Source organism: Diadema antillarum, unplaced genomic scaffold (assembly GCF_040938485.1).
Source record: "Diadema antillarum isolate AM-2024a unplaced genomic scaffold, OU_Dant_1.0 seq00000533_RagTag, whole genome shotgun sequence".
NCBI lineage: Eukaryota > Metazoa > Echinodermata > Echinoidea > Diadematoida > Diadematidae > Diadema > Diadema antillarum.
In genome coordinates, this window is record NW_027271484.1 from 1,332,907 (window position 1) to 1,349,850 (window position 16,944).

The 16,944-nt window shown below is 39.8% G+C and overlaps 1 protein-coding gene across 1 annotated transcript in view; it reads right to left on the bottom strand.

Moving 5' to 3' along the window:
• The window catches only part of LOC139734618 (uncharacterized), a 51,015-nt gene that overhangs the window by 14,126 nt on the left and 19,945 nt on the right, over positions 1–16,944 (bottom strand). Inside the window, exon 2 of the mRNA XM_071645402.1 lies at positions 2,217–2,458. Coding sequence (XP_071501503.1) covers positions 2,217–2,458 — 242 coding nt within the window. The remainder of the gene's footprint in view (positions 1–2,216; positions 2,459–16,944) is intronic.

The following is a 16,944-nucleotide window of genomic DNA, read 5'->3' on the forward strand; positions in this document are numbered from 1 at the left end:
ATGGGTCCCTTTACTTTAAAGGTCGAGGATTTGCTCGGATGTTTTGGTGTAAATCACACCGTGCTTCGTGACAGTGTGAATTAGACTGAGAGTACGAGACAGATTGAAACTCATCTGACCAGCGACCATCAGGTGAAGGTGAACTCACGTCCTTGCTTAAAATTGATTTCTGGTGATATTGTTCCACTATCAGTGACGACATAACCTCATCTCTGACTGATTTTGTGGAAAAAGCCACCGTTTCCTTTCTTTTTTTTCTATCTTAAGCATAATTTATACGTGTTCATATCCCTGCTTAAACGATTCTCTCTGCTATGGCGGAGGGAAGAGAGAGAGGGAGAAGGAGAGTTGAAAAGGTACTACAAGGTGACGTCCGCACCCATTAGAGGGGCGATGATTGCTGGCCTTTGTGTCATCTTCAGTGCATCCCTTCAGCTGACAAGATTCATTGAAGCGAAACGCATTATGGAGTAATGGCGTCATTACCCAGCGTGTGATGATCTCGGTGTCCTATTTAAAGGAAGACACCCTCCTTTTAATTTCTGTCATATTATTCGAGTCACTCCAAAACGGCAAAAATGAATAAAACACTGGCCAAATTTCAGATTGAATTAGAAACTTCCGGGTTAGCTATGAAAAATAATTTTAACTTGATTGCTGAGCGCGTCCCTCAGATGATTGAATTTCTCTCGAAGAACTGATTGCTTCAAGTCCACGATGTAATCGTTTTTTAATCGACAATGAACGTCATTCAGGTATGTATTTCCCTTTTAAATAAACCTACTGTCCCGACGTTTGGCGAATGAAGGATATTACCTTTAAAGCTAATTGATATCGTTCATTGTCCACTCCAGGGTCTCAAGAGATAAAAGGGTTTGTACATCAGCTTACTGACGACAAGGGCTATTAACTTCAAATGAATTTAGATATCACTTGAAATAATGAAACGTGAAAAGATGACGCGATTTGAAGCATATTCTTTTGGATATCGGCTCCAGTATGATAGATAACTGCTACAATACGAGGCTAAAAATTGAATTAGCAGCAATTCTTCACCCCCTTCACCCCCCCCCCCCCCCCGAAATTAAAGAATACAACGCCTCAAGGTATGTAGTACGAGAAAGAGGAGTAAGTATTGTATACTGTTGCGGCAGCGTTTTCTTTGATTTTTCTTTTGGGGGAAGGAGTTGTCGAAAAGGGAAAGACATTAACTTCTGACACGAAAAAAAAAATAATAATAAAGGGTCAGAGGGTCTGTTCGCTTAGCTTTTACATTTGCGCTTTTGTATTGTAGAATATTGTCTAATTTTGGTTGATAAGATTTCAGGTCGTATGTGATGTAGTACATTTTGAGCATCAAACTCCCCAATTCTAAATTCAACATTCTCGGAGAAACAATATCGATTGCAGTGAATACCTGCATTTTGCTACGTGGCATAGAGAGATCTCTGCTTTGCGGCGCGCCAAGTAAGCAAATGACGTGAGAAATATTTATCATTCCTTATAAAACGATTAAGCAACCTTCAAAGACTCTCCTTGTACGTAATATTCCACTCTTAGGCTGATTTTAATCAATACTGTGAAGCTAAAGAAACAGAAAGGTGTACTTTTTATCAAAATCGGAGATTGTTAAAGTTTCACAAAACAATGTATTTCCTCCATAAATGCAGATCAGACAATGTTATGATGTCAAGGTCCAAATGGTGCGTTCATATACGTATGGTCAATAACATATTAAAGTAGCCACAGACCTTGACCTATCTTCGTTTTGTTAGACTGTCGAACACTACAATAATTTAATGTGAAGGATGTAAGTTTTAGTATCCCTTTTTCCTAACGTACAAAAAAGAAAGAAAGAAACTGTAATGAAGATTATCTCTAATTCTATACATCAAACGATTTTGCTTCTCGACTGTTTGTAAATAGTTCACTCTGTTTCTTGCTGTTATAGTAAACGTTTTTACGGTATTGTTCCTATGTTCTATGTAGGAATTCTTATATTCTTTATATGCCTTTTATCAGATGTAGAAATGACATAATGAAATGAAATGAATATCTTGTTGGGTATCTTTCCCAAAGTATAGTGCATTATCATGGCACACCTATATACTCCCCATCGAGATTTCCCTATACCCATCCCAATCCATCTCCCTGTCTATTCAACTCCCCCCCCCCCCCCACCCGTTCCTGTACGTCATTGCGATTACTAGTCTTACCGCTCCAGACATGGCCATTCCCGACCCCAGCATCGCGCCTCCAATGGCAGCCGCCTTCACGCCTTTCCTGTTAGTTCGACATCCCGCATTGCTGCGTGCCGATTTGAAATTGGTGGATGCAAAGGGGAGCAGCGAAAGAAGCGAGAAGCACACCAGACTGGCCACAATGCCGGACAGGAACATCTTCAGCATGACGAAATTCTGGAAGAGCATCTGGCCCCGGATGATGTGAGGTTCGAACACTGTAAAAATATGACAGGAATCAGACAAACAAGCTGTAAGAAGGTGCGCTTAATGCGACCATGAATAATAATCATAAGTGTTAATGTGGCAGCGGGAGACATTAGACGTTATACATACAATCTTTACGCATTTAAATAAACAAGTTATTTCGGTGGGGTCATCACACGAGACCGACACCCACGAGTCATGCAGCCCACGAGTTGGACATTGGAAAAAAAAGGTTCATAATTCATACTGCCCACGAGTCATACAGCACATGAATTCGACACTGTTAAGGCAAAATAATAAAGCCCATGGGTTCGACTCTAGGTAAAACAGCCCACAAGTTCGATAGATACAACACGCGGCTTAATGTGTCGGTCTCGTGGGCCTTGTTTGCTTAGTGTCGAACTCATGGGCTATAAGTATGACTCGTGGGCTGTTCAACTCGTGGACAACCTAACTGGGTGCTGTTCGTTATTCCGGCTGTTCGTTATTCCGAAGGTTCGCTATTCCGAAGGTTCGTTATTCCGAAGGGTCGTTAATCCGAAACACGCAAATTCCCTATATCTACAGGTTCGTTAATCCGAAAATGAAAAAGGGTTCGTTAATCCGAAAATTTGTGGCGTTATTCCGAAGGTTCGTTATTCCGAAGATTGGTCAATCCGAAAATGAAATTCGGAACAACGAACCTTTGGAATAACGAATCCTAGGAATCAAGAGCCTTCGGAATATCGAACCTTCGGAATAACGAGCTGTAACCGTATAACTCATGGGCTGCATGACTCGTGGGTGTCGGTCTCGCGACGTGCATCCATTCCGAGTTTGTGTATAGAGATTATGGCAACTGTAGACTCGACTTTAATAGGATGTAGATGTCACTTCAACAGAAGTACTGCTGCCTGTTGTGTATTTCTGTGATAAAGCATCCATGAGGATTGTAATGGCTGACAAATTGTCACATCTTTTCTTTGCATTCAAATCACGGCATTCTACTATGAACCGTTTCTCGGACCGACATGACCCGATAACAAGATAGTGTCACTTTCCGTTAGGTACGCCGACTATTTAGGCCGAACTGGTCGGCGAGGTGTCGTAATCATGCTTCGCATTGATTAGGAGTATTTGGCGTCGATTGAAAGCTTGTAAATTCTTAATCTTTGATATCTCATATTGTGTGAGTGGTTTCGTCAAAATCTAGACACGAGTAGGGCCTATGTTCCCACTGGGCTGCTGTAAGTGATGCGGCAGCAAATGTCGCTTCAAGTTAAAATGACCCACTGTCTTCAGTAAGCCCCCCATCTACAATGTGCAAATGTACAAGCAGCCGTCAATCAATCAATCAATAAAAAAAATGTGATTTGTAAATCCGTGTTGGATTTGAACAAAGTACGTGTTGACTTCTGGCATGCAGTCAGTGTAAGCTGCAGGATCATGTACAACTTCGAAAACACTCTAAGAAATGCGAGAAATTTCCGTGTTGAAAAAGAGAGCAAAGGAGTAAACTATAAAGGGGGGGGGGGGGAGAGAGAAAAAGAGACGTATTAGAATCTGTGCAAGTTCTCACGTACGTCTCCGGTCTCCCCACATACACCCCCCCCCCCTTTTTTTTTATTTACATTCTTCCGCTTAGACAAAACGATGCCATCGTAATCAAACCGAACAATGAATAACTAATTTCTGCTGCAAACTGTAGAAAAGACGGTTGCTCAATCAAGCGAAGTCGAATACGATTGCAACTTCAATATTGGTATAACAAGGACAACCACGGGTCTAGGCATGCGTGACGGGAAAAGGCCAACACACAACGCCAAACCCGGACCGTGCACGGATGAACAAAGTCAGGGAGCTACGGCGGCGGGAGATCAAACGCGTCAAATGTTTGTGGTTTTACTACATTAACTGTCAATGCCGATTGTGGCCCACGTGACCAAGAGAGGGCAATTCACGAACCCGTCAGGTGCTCAATGGAGGCGCTCCGCCCATTTTAACAAGCGATGCGTCAGATAGGAAAAGAGGCGCCGAAGGCCCCGCGACGAGCTACGTGCGAGACTCAAATCATTGGTATGTCAGTTACGAAACGCTTTGAAATCCCGAGAAGGTCGTCTATTCTTCGGCAACAATCTTTTACGAACGATTAATGAGATTAAGTCGTGTTTTCCCTCGTGTGCATTCGTCGAAAAGGACGTCCCTCAAAGTTCAGCCCAGCTGAGCTTGACGTATGCACTGGCAGCGAATGAACTATTTTTGGAGGCGTCATCCGAAAAGAGTTTATAGTTATTGTCTTTTTTTTAGCTTCATAAGATGCGAACGCTTGGTAGCATGGAGATATCGCCTCCATTTCCACAAGTACTCTATTCATTTCAAACGATTCTCCATTCTTGCGTGATATCAAGTCCACGTCCGCTTTTCAGGGTGTGGACAACGATCTATTACCTTCCAAAGTTGCTCCGACCCATAACAAATTGCTCGATCCGTCATTCAAGTCGCTCTGCTTTGGAGTTTTAAGGTCCCTTGACAGCCAATTCTGGCCCATGTTCATGGTAACTTCTACTGATGTGAAGAGGTCTACACAACACAAATTCAGGGAATTGCTTGATTGAAACATGTAGCAATTCTTTATTAAGCATCTATTTCTCACTTTTCTGCACCCACTATAATAAGCTCCCCCTCATTATCCTTTCTCGCCTTTCGTGATGTCATCGACAGTAAACTCAGCTATAAAAAGCATAACAATACCGTCACTTACATGCACCTTGCCATAGTCAAGTATACCATGGCATAATAACATGACATACAATGTACTTCCATATCTTTCTTGTTGCACCCCTCTCAATCCTGGAAGATTATCTACATAGCAATGTTCATCATAATTTAAAGGTTCTGAAGTGATTGTTCTACGATACCTGTCTTGCTATCGTGCGTCTGTGCATTATTCAGGGTAAAGAGTGCATAATGTTAGGCATTATGGTGTTTATTTCACCCATCTTTACTTTTGATGACATCACGAAAAGCAAGAGAGATGTTTTCTTTTGGGGAGGAGTTTGGTGGTTGCAGAAAACATGAAAAAGAGATCGAAAGTCTGCGATAGATAGTTTGATTTTTTTTTTAAAAATCAGAAGTTATGATTTGCAGACATGTTCACATCAGTAGAAGTGAACATGGTAATGAGTGTCAGAGGAGCCCACAACTTTACGACACCATGCACGGACGGACATACGACGAACTTTGACATCTTTGTGTTTGCTCCATCGGTGCGAATTTCGCATTCATTCCCCTTCATTCCCACTCAGTCCATGCACGTGTCTTTAATAATCAACACGCGAGATAATATAAATTTGACGCAAAGCAAAAGACTAGAACGCATGCTAGGAAAAGACGAAAAACAAAGAGAATGCAACGAACTTCTGTTCACATACCCATGTTTCAAAGAAGTTGGTGCCTGGAGCAGATGGTCAGAATAAAACTATAATCTGCTAAAGTTTATCAAATGGCACAAAATGGAAGTGAATTCAACTTGTTCCTGTAGCCTCTCCATTTATGTCTTGTTTCCGCTTATATCAAAATTAACCTACAAGTAGGCCTATTAGCTGTGATTCCATGAAGTCAGTTAAAAGATGGCATGTAGAGGGCCTCAAGCTTAGCGAGTGAAAATAAAGACATCTGAAGTATTGCTCTCTCATTCACACATGAGCAAATATTAGCAAACTGTCTTCAACTTTTAGCCCCAGGATCCCATCTAATCACAGTCCCGGATAATATAGTCTTGCTATTTGATGTGAACAGGGCTGCAGTCAATGTTGAGACGCAGCACTGTGGCGATTGGCAGGCCCCTCGCCTCAGCCATTCATGAATTTCACCTTGGTCGCTATATTTCAGCATTCCAGCGGAACACAAAAAGGCGAGTGAATGAGTAAGGAAATTACGCGATTTTCTTTTCTTTGCTGGAAGCGCGTGGGAAGATAGGGTGTACGGGCTGTCAAGGGTGAACATTTCGGCACCTTTTTGTTGTGGTCGATCGGGAGAAGACGGAGGAAATATCGCTTTCCGTTTTGTTAGAGACCCCAAAGTCCAAGGATGAGCCGAGGCCAAAACAACCGGGCTCTCGTGTTGTGCGACACCACTGCCGCGAAAAGAGAAAAAGCGCACATTATTCTCACGCACCTTCAAGCAAAGATACTTCCTGTCTACCGATTGTAGGGAGGCCTTTTTTCATCACAACGATGCCCTGGCTCGCATTCATTGATGAACTGTGCGACAATGATCCGAGATTGGCGATAACATCTTTGTAGGCTAATAACGTCGGCTAGACTGATATGAGGTGCGATAGCTCACTTTATTGAATTAGTCATAACAAGGACATGGGACGAGGGTGTCACAGTTCCGTTTCCTTATACATGTACCTGAAAACACACAAGGCGTCGCGTCGTCTACAGAAGATGGGAACATTTTAGGCTAAATAGCAATACTCATCTACTAAGTAAAGCAATCCCTCCTTTTCGATTCTTTAAATACTGATCAATGAGCTCATCAATAGTGGCACCATTTGCTATCTGAGAGTGAGGGCACTAAATTGGCATGTAGTGCCCTCTCGACTTTCAATCAGAGGTCCAGAATTTGAATCCCGTCAAGTGCCTACGTCCTTGGGCAAGACTTTTTTAACCAATCAATATAAATGAAATTATGTCCCTCTCGACTCGGGTGTAAAAATGGGTACCTGGCACCGCAAGGTTTACAATAATGGCAGGTCCCTCCAGTAGAGAAGTTTATGTAATTATTATCATTATTAAATCATTTTTATCATTATTATCATTATTATTATTATTATTATTATTATTATTATTATTATTATTATTACTGTTATTATTATTAATATTATTATTTTTATTATTATTATCATCATTATCATCATCATTATCAACACATGACGAAGACAGTCCATAGCATAGACCTCTGAGATTTTCGAGATTCCTGTACAATAATAATGTACTAAACAGATGCAACAGCAATCTTTAACGCATTCATGAACATTCTTCGTTGGTCACTATGCTAATAGAGATGTGCCCAGAGCACTTTGTTTGAGGATTGAAACAAGAGAATCTAAATGTCTCCAGTCGAACGTGAGTTGAAATTTGATTTCAGTTGCTCTATATAGAGCTTAACACAATCATTCATAACAGGATTTGCGATTGGGGTAAATGGCACCGTGTGACATTCATGGTTTCCATAAATAGTGCACAGCTATTTAGATTATTATGTGGGGTTTTTTTTTTCATTGGAAATTAATGTCATAATAATCAGTTTCCTTTGTTTACTATTGCTTAAACGATTGTGCATACTCATGTCATGCAACTGTGCTCAAGAATACTTTAAATGCACTTCAAATTCACATTCACCGCGGCCATCAGCAATGGTGGAATAACTTACGTATAGTGCATTCAAGACCATGCATGCACTATCTATTTTGTACATGTATGTGTACCCGCTTCAACTAATACTCCAAACGAAATCAATGAGTTAAAATCTTTTCCCCAAAAGTGGAAAAGGAATAGGCCGTGTATATCTTTTAACATTTTGTGTAGCCCTAAATATTCTCTTTTGCTTTGCGCCCATCCTTGAAAAAAAAAAAATCGATTTCGGCATACCAGGTTCACGACACATAATTCAAACGATGCACGCTATAGGATCACTAACCTCTGAAAGCTATGCTTTTTCGGTCTTTTATTGTGTTGAAGAATCAATTTGTGGAGAGGACAAACTGGAAAGTGTCACACAGTCAAAAGACCGCTGGCACTCCCTTTAGGATGCAGTCATCTTTTTCAAATACATTTATGAACTTTGCTCCTTCGAGCGGTTTTTTTTTTCTGTAACTGTAAGTAAACAAATTGGTTATCTTTCCATCAGTATTTAATCTCCTGAGTTGACGGACAAAGCATTGCTCACGATCAAACTCGATGTTCTTTTTTTTTCTTCCATTAAAACGTGTTGCCAATTACATATTATAGCTTGCAAGCTAATTATATGATCTGACTAAATTTTAATGGAACTCATAAATTTGAGCTGCATTTCCAGCACCTGTCAAATGCAATTTGGATAAAGAATGTAAGTCGTGCGTTCTCCTCTCCTTCAATTTCCAAACCGGAGGCATTTACGCGACGCGAAATTTCGCCTTTGCTTGAGCATCAGTAAAAAGAGGAGATTAACAACACCTCGCGGGATGAATAAGGTATGCAGCAGGAGAATCGATGACAATAAACTTTACTTTATAACCATGAAATGAAATGAAGCACCAGATATGGCTGCAATAAATACCATAAAAGTGGCGCTGGGTTTAATGTCAGAAGTCGCAGGAAGGAACCAAGGGTAAGGTCGGGGGTAGGTGGTGGCGCATGAAATTTTAACCTTCCGAACTTCGACGGTATTCCATTAAACTAAATACATGTACCAAATCGACCAACAATAAACTTAGGATCACTGAACACCATACAAACTTATCATGAACATAAATCGATTACGTGCCTGAATGGCCACACACTCGTGACAGCTTATTATGAAAACATAATTATTATAGTAATGGGCAGTATACGATTTAGACCATTTTTGAGGCGTTTTGATTCCTCCAGAAACGCTGGGTTCATTCAAAACGACATCAAAAATGCGTGTAAAGACTCCTATCTATACCAAAAAGCCAGTTCGTAGTTATATCAACTTTGCGAGATTCACTGATCTAATCCTTATAAATGGAGTTTGCCAGTACGGACATCTGACAGCAAGTCTGGTATTTGACAATATTAATAGAAAAAGTTTGTTATTGCAGTCAAAGCAAAACAATGAAATGGTGTTTCCCCAAGTAAGTCCTGTTGACCAGATTTAACGATATAGTTCATGAGGTGTTTCCCCAAGTTTTGAGTGGCGGACCATACTGGTCACCTGTTTTTGATACGCAAAATCATTCTTTGTTTTAATACGAATTCTATAATGTCGCGTCGGGCAAGCTTATGCATTTATGTTGCTTGAAATAGTCTAATCAAGGAAGGATGTATGTACCACACTTAGATTTCAAAACCATAAACTCTAACCAAGATTGATTTGTGTAAAGTAGAAAAAGATTACGCAGATATTATCTTAATGAATATCACTTTATGTACTTCGTCGCGTGGTGTGTGTGTGTGTGTGTGTGTGTGTGTGCCTGTGTGAGTGGGCACATAAATGTTCTCAACCGGATAACGATATTTGGGACATATGCCCTTCAAAATTCAAAATATGGGGATATATCACATTCGTGCAATTAATTTTCGTGTCATTTGGCCTTAAAATTGCTTCCCGTAAAATGTGTACCATCATGCGGGGGAATGTTTCTCACAAAGTATAAGACCCGCTCGATTGCTTCGCAGCGTAAACATGCTGCCAGCATGTGTGAGGCGACTGGCTGAGCGCCTTTCGAGCAAGCTCCTCGGTAATGAACTTCCTACTATCAAACGTGATCGTGGTCACGTGGGAATAGAAACCGATGGAGAAAAGAGACCTCAGAGATCCTTCAAAATCACGTTCGCATCCTTTTTTTTTTCCTATTCCTGACATGATGTGATCTCCGGGATATAGGACTATATTATTTATGAAAACATTTTAGTTCGGTGTAAGGAATGTGAAAAAAATACACTTTCTCCTTTGCCACTGAATTATTTTCATAAACTGGTCATGACAAAGTTCGGTAAGTGCTGCCTAATTTTTGTCCTGTCACATCTAGAATCAGTGATACCCACTGAACATCAGACTACTTCCTCTTGGAGACAACGAGATAAATTCGGACATCGTCCCGCTTTTTCCGTATATACGCAAACAGACTGACCTAATGGAAAAATGTTTCACCATTTCACGATGATTCTCAGAACAGTAGTAAACCATAATATCGATCACATTCATACCCCTATCACTGAAACATTCAGTCTTACATATAACTTTCGATGTACATTGTAATCTCTATAATAATTGTCTACATTTCCCTGTACTCCAAATGTCCTTGCTTTCCATACAACTCCTCCAAAAAAGGAATGAAATAGAAAATACAGGGGCGCAGAGTGACTGAATATGAAATGGAGATTATCCGTATCCGATGCTGTTGATATTATAACGTGAGCGATTTGCGCGAGTCGGTGAATGAACTCGTGGTGGATTTCGGATTCTACGCCTGTACACATCTCTCGTACGGAATCTCCTTCCGAGAAATCTCCGCGATCCGCGATTACCAGATCCAGTCAGGTAAGACTTCTTGACATAACATCCTTCGGAGTTCTCTCCTGGGTCAGCAGGTGTGATACGGGATAGGGGTGGCAAAGCGTGCCGACGTACTCCGGGGCTTCCACAAACCTGGTGATGTTCATCATGGCAGTTTGTAAGGGCTGGCTCGCAGATGGCCGGCTTGTACGAAATGTCTTAATAGAGAAGGAAAAAGAAGCCAACATGACAGGGAGGAGTACCTGAACCCCTGATCCCAAACTTAAGACAAAATCAAATTTGGAATTTTTTGAAGGGGATATCTTTGCCAGGTTCAAGTCAAGGCTACGAGAGAGAGAAAGAGAGTGAGGTAGGAATGGATTGATAGGCAGAGGTTATTACATGAACTCTGCCTCTACTCGGGCAGGTTTATCAAGAGGTGAACGACCATGCACGAATAATAGTATCGGACAAAGAGTGACGTGAACTAGAGGGCGACAGGAGCAAGAAAAGGAGCTTGACATTCTCCAAAGTTATAGTATGTACTCTCACATTGTGCATCTTATTATAAAGAACTTTTTAGCACCACTCTGAGATTTCGGGATCTGACTATTATACCCTCACCACATCCGACAGCTATGATGATAAAAATTTCTCTGTTCAGACTGCTGGAAGATGATGCCCTTATGGATATACTTTGCGGAGATTCTTGCCACTTTCATATTGCCTTTTTCCAGAAAAGTCAAACAAGACATGCAGACGAATATAGCAAAGGGGTGATCTTTTAGATACCCTCGGCATGAAGAAGCTACAAAGTTGCACACAGTTGCGTCATCGGATGAGAGTTCTCGAGTCATATGCTTTAATGCAGTTCACACAGCCATTGCATTCTGTCTCGCCTCAGAAAAGTTAGCTAATATTTCAAATATAGGCCTAATGCGAAGCATGAATAATATCAATTCAATTTCTGCCCTGTAGTTAATTTGAATAAGACATCTGCAGCACGGCTGAATCGCTTGCACACCAGGCTGACAAATCAGTGAAGACTACGTGATCGGACGTAGCAATTTCACGCGCGATCGAAGCTTTAAGCGCGAAAGCGTGATATCACAATTATTCATCCTGAGCCTCCTAACAATATGAGAGGGAATAATGAAAGGGAAGTACACTGTAAAAAGTCGTTAACCACTTCGGTATGATTACATTCAACTCTTGCATATCAAACGTTAAACTTCATGGATGAAGAGCATCAATGACTGTTAGATTTATCGCAGGCATTATGTGGATAGACTGACACAATCAATGCAACCGCCGATAGCAATTAAAACACCAACTTTGTGGTGCTTTTACAGGGGCAGTTAATAACGATACTTGACCTTTTTAGGTATGTCTTTCTTTTTAATGAAACTTCCAAACATTTTGGTAGCGATGAAATGAATAAGTGAAAATTGTTTGGGGTAGGCCTACTGAGCAATTCTGACAACACATTTAATACATTGTTGAATATAATCAAAACAGAAACAAAAAAAAAATTGTTGCTCAAAAATGATGTGCAATTTTCGTGGTTTCTTTTTCAAGCTGCATTCTTTTATGCGAAGTCATGGAAACAGCGCTACAAACATACACACACAACAAAACATAAAATGCATCACATTTGATTGCTCTTCATTTGCTGTATCTTTACAAGTAAATAATAAAAAAAAATGACTAGAACGGGATTGATGCACTGGCATTATGTAGTAAAATATAATGTACTTTCAATTTAAAACCACTTACAAACACAAAATTCTCGCTATCTCTTGAAAACAGAATGGCACGAGCATAAACGTGCAGATTAATACAAGACAAAATTAGATGTGAACACTATATAGGTAATATTTTGAGCTTCATCATCACTTTTATCATATCTTTCTGGTGAAAAAAAAAATCCCTAAAAGGAGACTTTGATTTTGGCCTTCTTCGAGCTAAAAATTCTTTCTGGAATTTCCTTGAACTATTGAAAACAACCACTATTCCATTGACGCCAAAGTCATTGTCACTGGTGGCTTTATTCCAACAAAATAATAATAAAAGAAATATAAAACCGTAAAAGAGTAAATTGAATTAAGCAGCTCGGGAAGTCATATTAACGGTAAAATCGTGAGTCACAAGGAGGATGGTTTATCATTTTTCTTAAATAAACAGTAACTAGAAATGACAATCATGGACATCATTTTTTAAACCACATTATCAAGTTAGATCAACACTGACGTAATATTCCGTTGTGTCATGAAGTTAGGTCATGTCCTAGCGTCACGTAGGACTAGATCCAGCCGTTGGACACACAATGTATCGTATCCATCTATGTGTGGTTTTACACACCCATTGTGAACGTGACCGTATATTGCACGAGAAGGTCAAAGACACGTGTCTTTAAATCTTACGCATATCGCCAGTAGCTATTGATCGTGTGACGATTCCGAATGACTGGACGAAAAGGCACCTGACCATGGCGGCTGTTAACGTATAAAGGGGAAGAAGAAGTGGTTACCTGTGAAAGTCGTTAGATCCTTCACATTCGGAATCAAAGAAGGAAGGAGACATGTGGTCACCTTGGAAGTTTTTCGATCTACACGAGGGACATCTTTGGAGGGAGTGACCCATTTTTTCCGACTTATAAAATCCATTTAGAACATCCTCGATTGCGTTGACCTGTTAATGATCGTATAGTTCTATATATGGAGGGGAGGAAATGAGGCTCGATATTTTCTCCGTTGTTTTATTGACCCTATATGGTACTCTTGTCAATGAATGGTTGTGAATTACAACTTACGTCCGGTAGAGTATCTGGAGTCATTGGCCTTCAAGTACAACAACCAATTGTAATTAAGATCCTTCCCCTCATGGGCACGTGAAAGTAAGTTACGGAAATTAATATAAATGACAAAATGATACGCCAAGGGTACGCGGGAGGGCAGAACATGAATGATAGATCGACAATTTAACTAAATCTTAACAAAGCTACTAAAACAAACGCAGGACGGCTGTTTGATCTGCACGATGTCTTTCAGGATACTCGGTATACGAATACATCATATACTGACGCATACAATGCTTGGTAATACAATGTATACCACGAAGATCTTAGTTTTTTGTTTTCTTCTTATAGAAATTGATTCGTAACCATGAATTGTTTTATTCTCTTGTCCATGAAACTTTGATCGGTGTCACAGTGGTCAAAAAATGTGATCATGCCAACAGAGGTGTCACCAACGTTATGTGATGAAACATCCCCCGGCAGGTGCCATCTTTATAATAATATAGAGCGACACCTGTTGTCTTTACGTTTCCAATATGCAGACATTTAATATCATATTCTATTACGATGTCAATCGTGTTAGCACGTACATTGTGGAAAGTGACTGATAAATGCGCGCATCTCCCCTAAAGGCATAATACAGACTGGTATTTGGCAGTAGGCCTGCATCTGGCCATATAACTACGTGCTCCCCCTCCCCCCCCCCCCCCTCTCTCTCTCTCTCTCTCTGACGAGAAATTATACATTTCACGTGCAGACAGGCGTTTATAATACAAAATATTGGCCTTTGTTCTGTCTTGCATTTAGATGAATGTAATTTCAGCTGCACAAGGCTAAAGGAGCAATCAATTACAAATTCTCTCCATGATGAAAGATAGTGAAACGTGTTCGTCCGGCTTTACGTTAGCAACTTCTCCACAGCACAGTCTCGTCGCAGCATTTCTCCTTGAAACGCTGAGGTTCAGGTACTCGTAACTGTTACAAAGTGATTATGAACACTGCACGGTATACTCCGTACAAATACATCCTAAGAGGCAGCAATGGAAACAATTTCTTCGAAAATGGTGGGCCAAGTAGATAGCATATAAAACAAGGGCGTATATACTTTACTCTGGACTTTGCAAGTTCCCTTAATGCCATGAATGTGCCCTAAGCTATTTATATATTTCTCCTGAGGACCTGGTGTTCTTAATTTCACCTGTTCTATAACTGGAATACATTACAATACTTCCAGTTTGCATGCATTAGTTGTTGCTATGTTGGGCAATCATCTGGCATGATTTGTGATTTGGAAGAACAAGTTTTATTAATAAGGCATTCAGAAAGGTGAATATAGGTTGATGCGTTCCTATTAACATATATTATGCGATATTATGTTACATGGAATATATCTTTTAACGTTTGTAATACACATGTCTATTGTTTGGGAATGGAAATGTCTGTGTGTCGACATACCGAAGAACAACTTTGATTCTAAGAGGCATGTTATGTATCTACAGAGGGGGTATAATAGAGGGTTTTGATTAGTCCATTTCATACGCCGTTGCAGGAAGGAGATATTTAAAAGAAAAGTGAGATATAAGTCCGAATTTCACACCATGTAGAACATGAAGGAAGGATAACATTTTGTTTTGACGTAATAGCCAGATAATTCCGGTACGTGTCACACAGTACTTAGGTTAAATTCTTTAACGGCTTCAGTTCTTTAACTGTTTGAAGTGCGGAAAAAAAAATCATTTCTTTGGTTTAATGCTGTATTTCTTAATAAACTGTGTTGCAGTAATTGTAAATAATCAAATCGTAATAGCGTTTTATAAAGTTAATATTGATAAAGCCGCCTTCATCTCATTATTAGAAATCTATTTAATTCAATTGTTGTTTATTATCTAATTGTTCGATTGCACAATTTTAGAGAAATGTTTCTTACTTGCTAAATTCATAACAGATTTTTAAATTGTCAGCAACAGTGTTTAAAGTTGAAATAATTGATTTTTTTTTGGTAAATCTCTTTCTGATATTGTGCATAGGCCTACCTAGTAAATGAAACGCTTCCATCTATTTTCACGAAAATGTAAGATATAGGCAGTGAAATTGAGAGGTATCAATGTGATGATGGTAAACTGATAAGTTCTCACCAAAATACCCCAATTATATAGTTATGTCATGTGATTTAATTTTACGTGAAGTTTTCCTATCTCAAAGGCAAGAGAAGATGAGAAATCTTGTATTCAAGACCAGGCAAAACGCAGTCAAAGTTGGATACTGGATTCTGAAGCCAAAACAATGAGACATTAATAATAATGTATGACTTTAGGTGAACCAGTAGAGATCGGCAGTACATTGTCACTTTGACATTCGTCGATCTTAGTGACGAATTATGTCAGCGATCTGAGGAAGTGTATAGTTCTGTCCGTGACACTGGCATTTGAATGCCATGGCATATTAGGCGGTGACGGAGAAGTAAAATGTGCGCTGTCATGCATGGTTCATACACGTCTTCGTATAGTCTCCTGATACAGGAATAATTTCTACACATTTTGTGTAAAGAAATAAGACACATAAATCATGCCTAAATGGTGTATGAATCATCCGGCAGTTTGATACAAAAGTGTTAGTCAACGCTTATTATGGCAACATTTATGATTCATTGTTGCTAGAAATAGATAATTGCTTTCTCTGCAACTTCCTGGAAGTTATATGCCAGCGTTATTTTTTTTTTGTCCCTTTTTCTTACTCTCTGTTTTAATTTCCTGGCTGAAGTTAAACGTCTGGGAGGGAGATAAGATCTATACTGAGATTGTAAGTAAACTCAAACCAACCTGCGATACTTTGAATCATTACTCATTTTGTTGAAGATCTAAAAGAATGGCAAATACGGTCAAAATCACTCCTTTGTCTGTCTGTCTCATCGGTTAATAAAAATAAGCGATTTCAGGATAAACCACAGAGTTCAAGTAGCTATCTCAAAACTTTCAGAAGTCATGCTTACAAATATTTAAGTTTGATTATATGAAGCCAAACAAGAGTGCAGGAGAGTCAGTCAGCGAATAGACAACTGACTGGAATCTTCATTTTTACAAAACTTCTTAAGATTAACAGTCTCAAATCCCCCGGGGAAAAAAATAGTATTATTCTGTTCTATTCATCTTAGATCTTCCATTTTAGTTCTTGTATTTTCTTCTGTTATTTTCTTTGCAATTTAATCAGTTTTTGTTCGCAGAGCAATGACTTCTCAAGTCAGATTATTCATCACAAAAATAGATCAGATAATATTATGTAAGCTTAAGAGTAGGGTTTAATCTCTTTTCTTCTCTCTCCTCTGCCCCTGCCCCCCTCCCCTCTCTCTCTCTCTCTCTCTCTCTCTCCCATTTCCCTCTTCAAACTGCCAAATATGCCCTTCATCTATCTTCACAGGCTTGGCGCTCGCGAAGGGTATCTTGTCCTGCATAGCGGCGCCGGGTTTGTCCTCGCGCAAGGCCGAACGTGAAAAGGCCG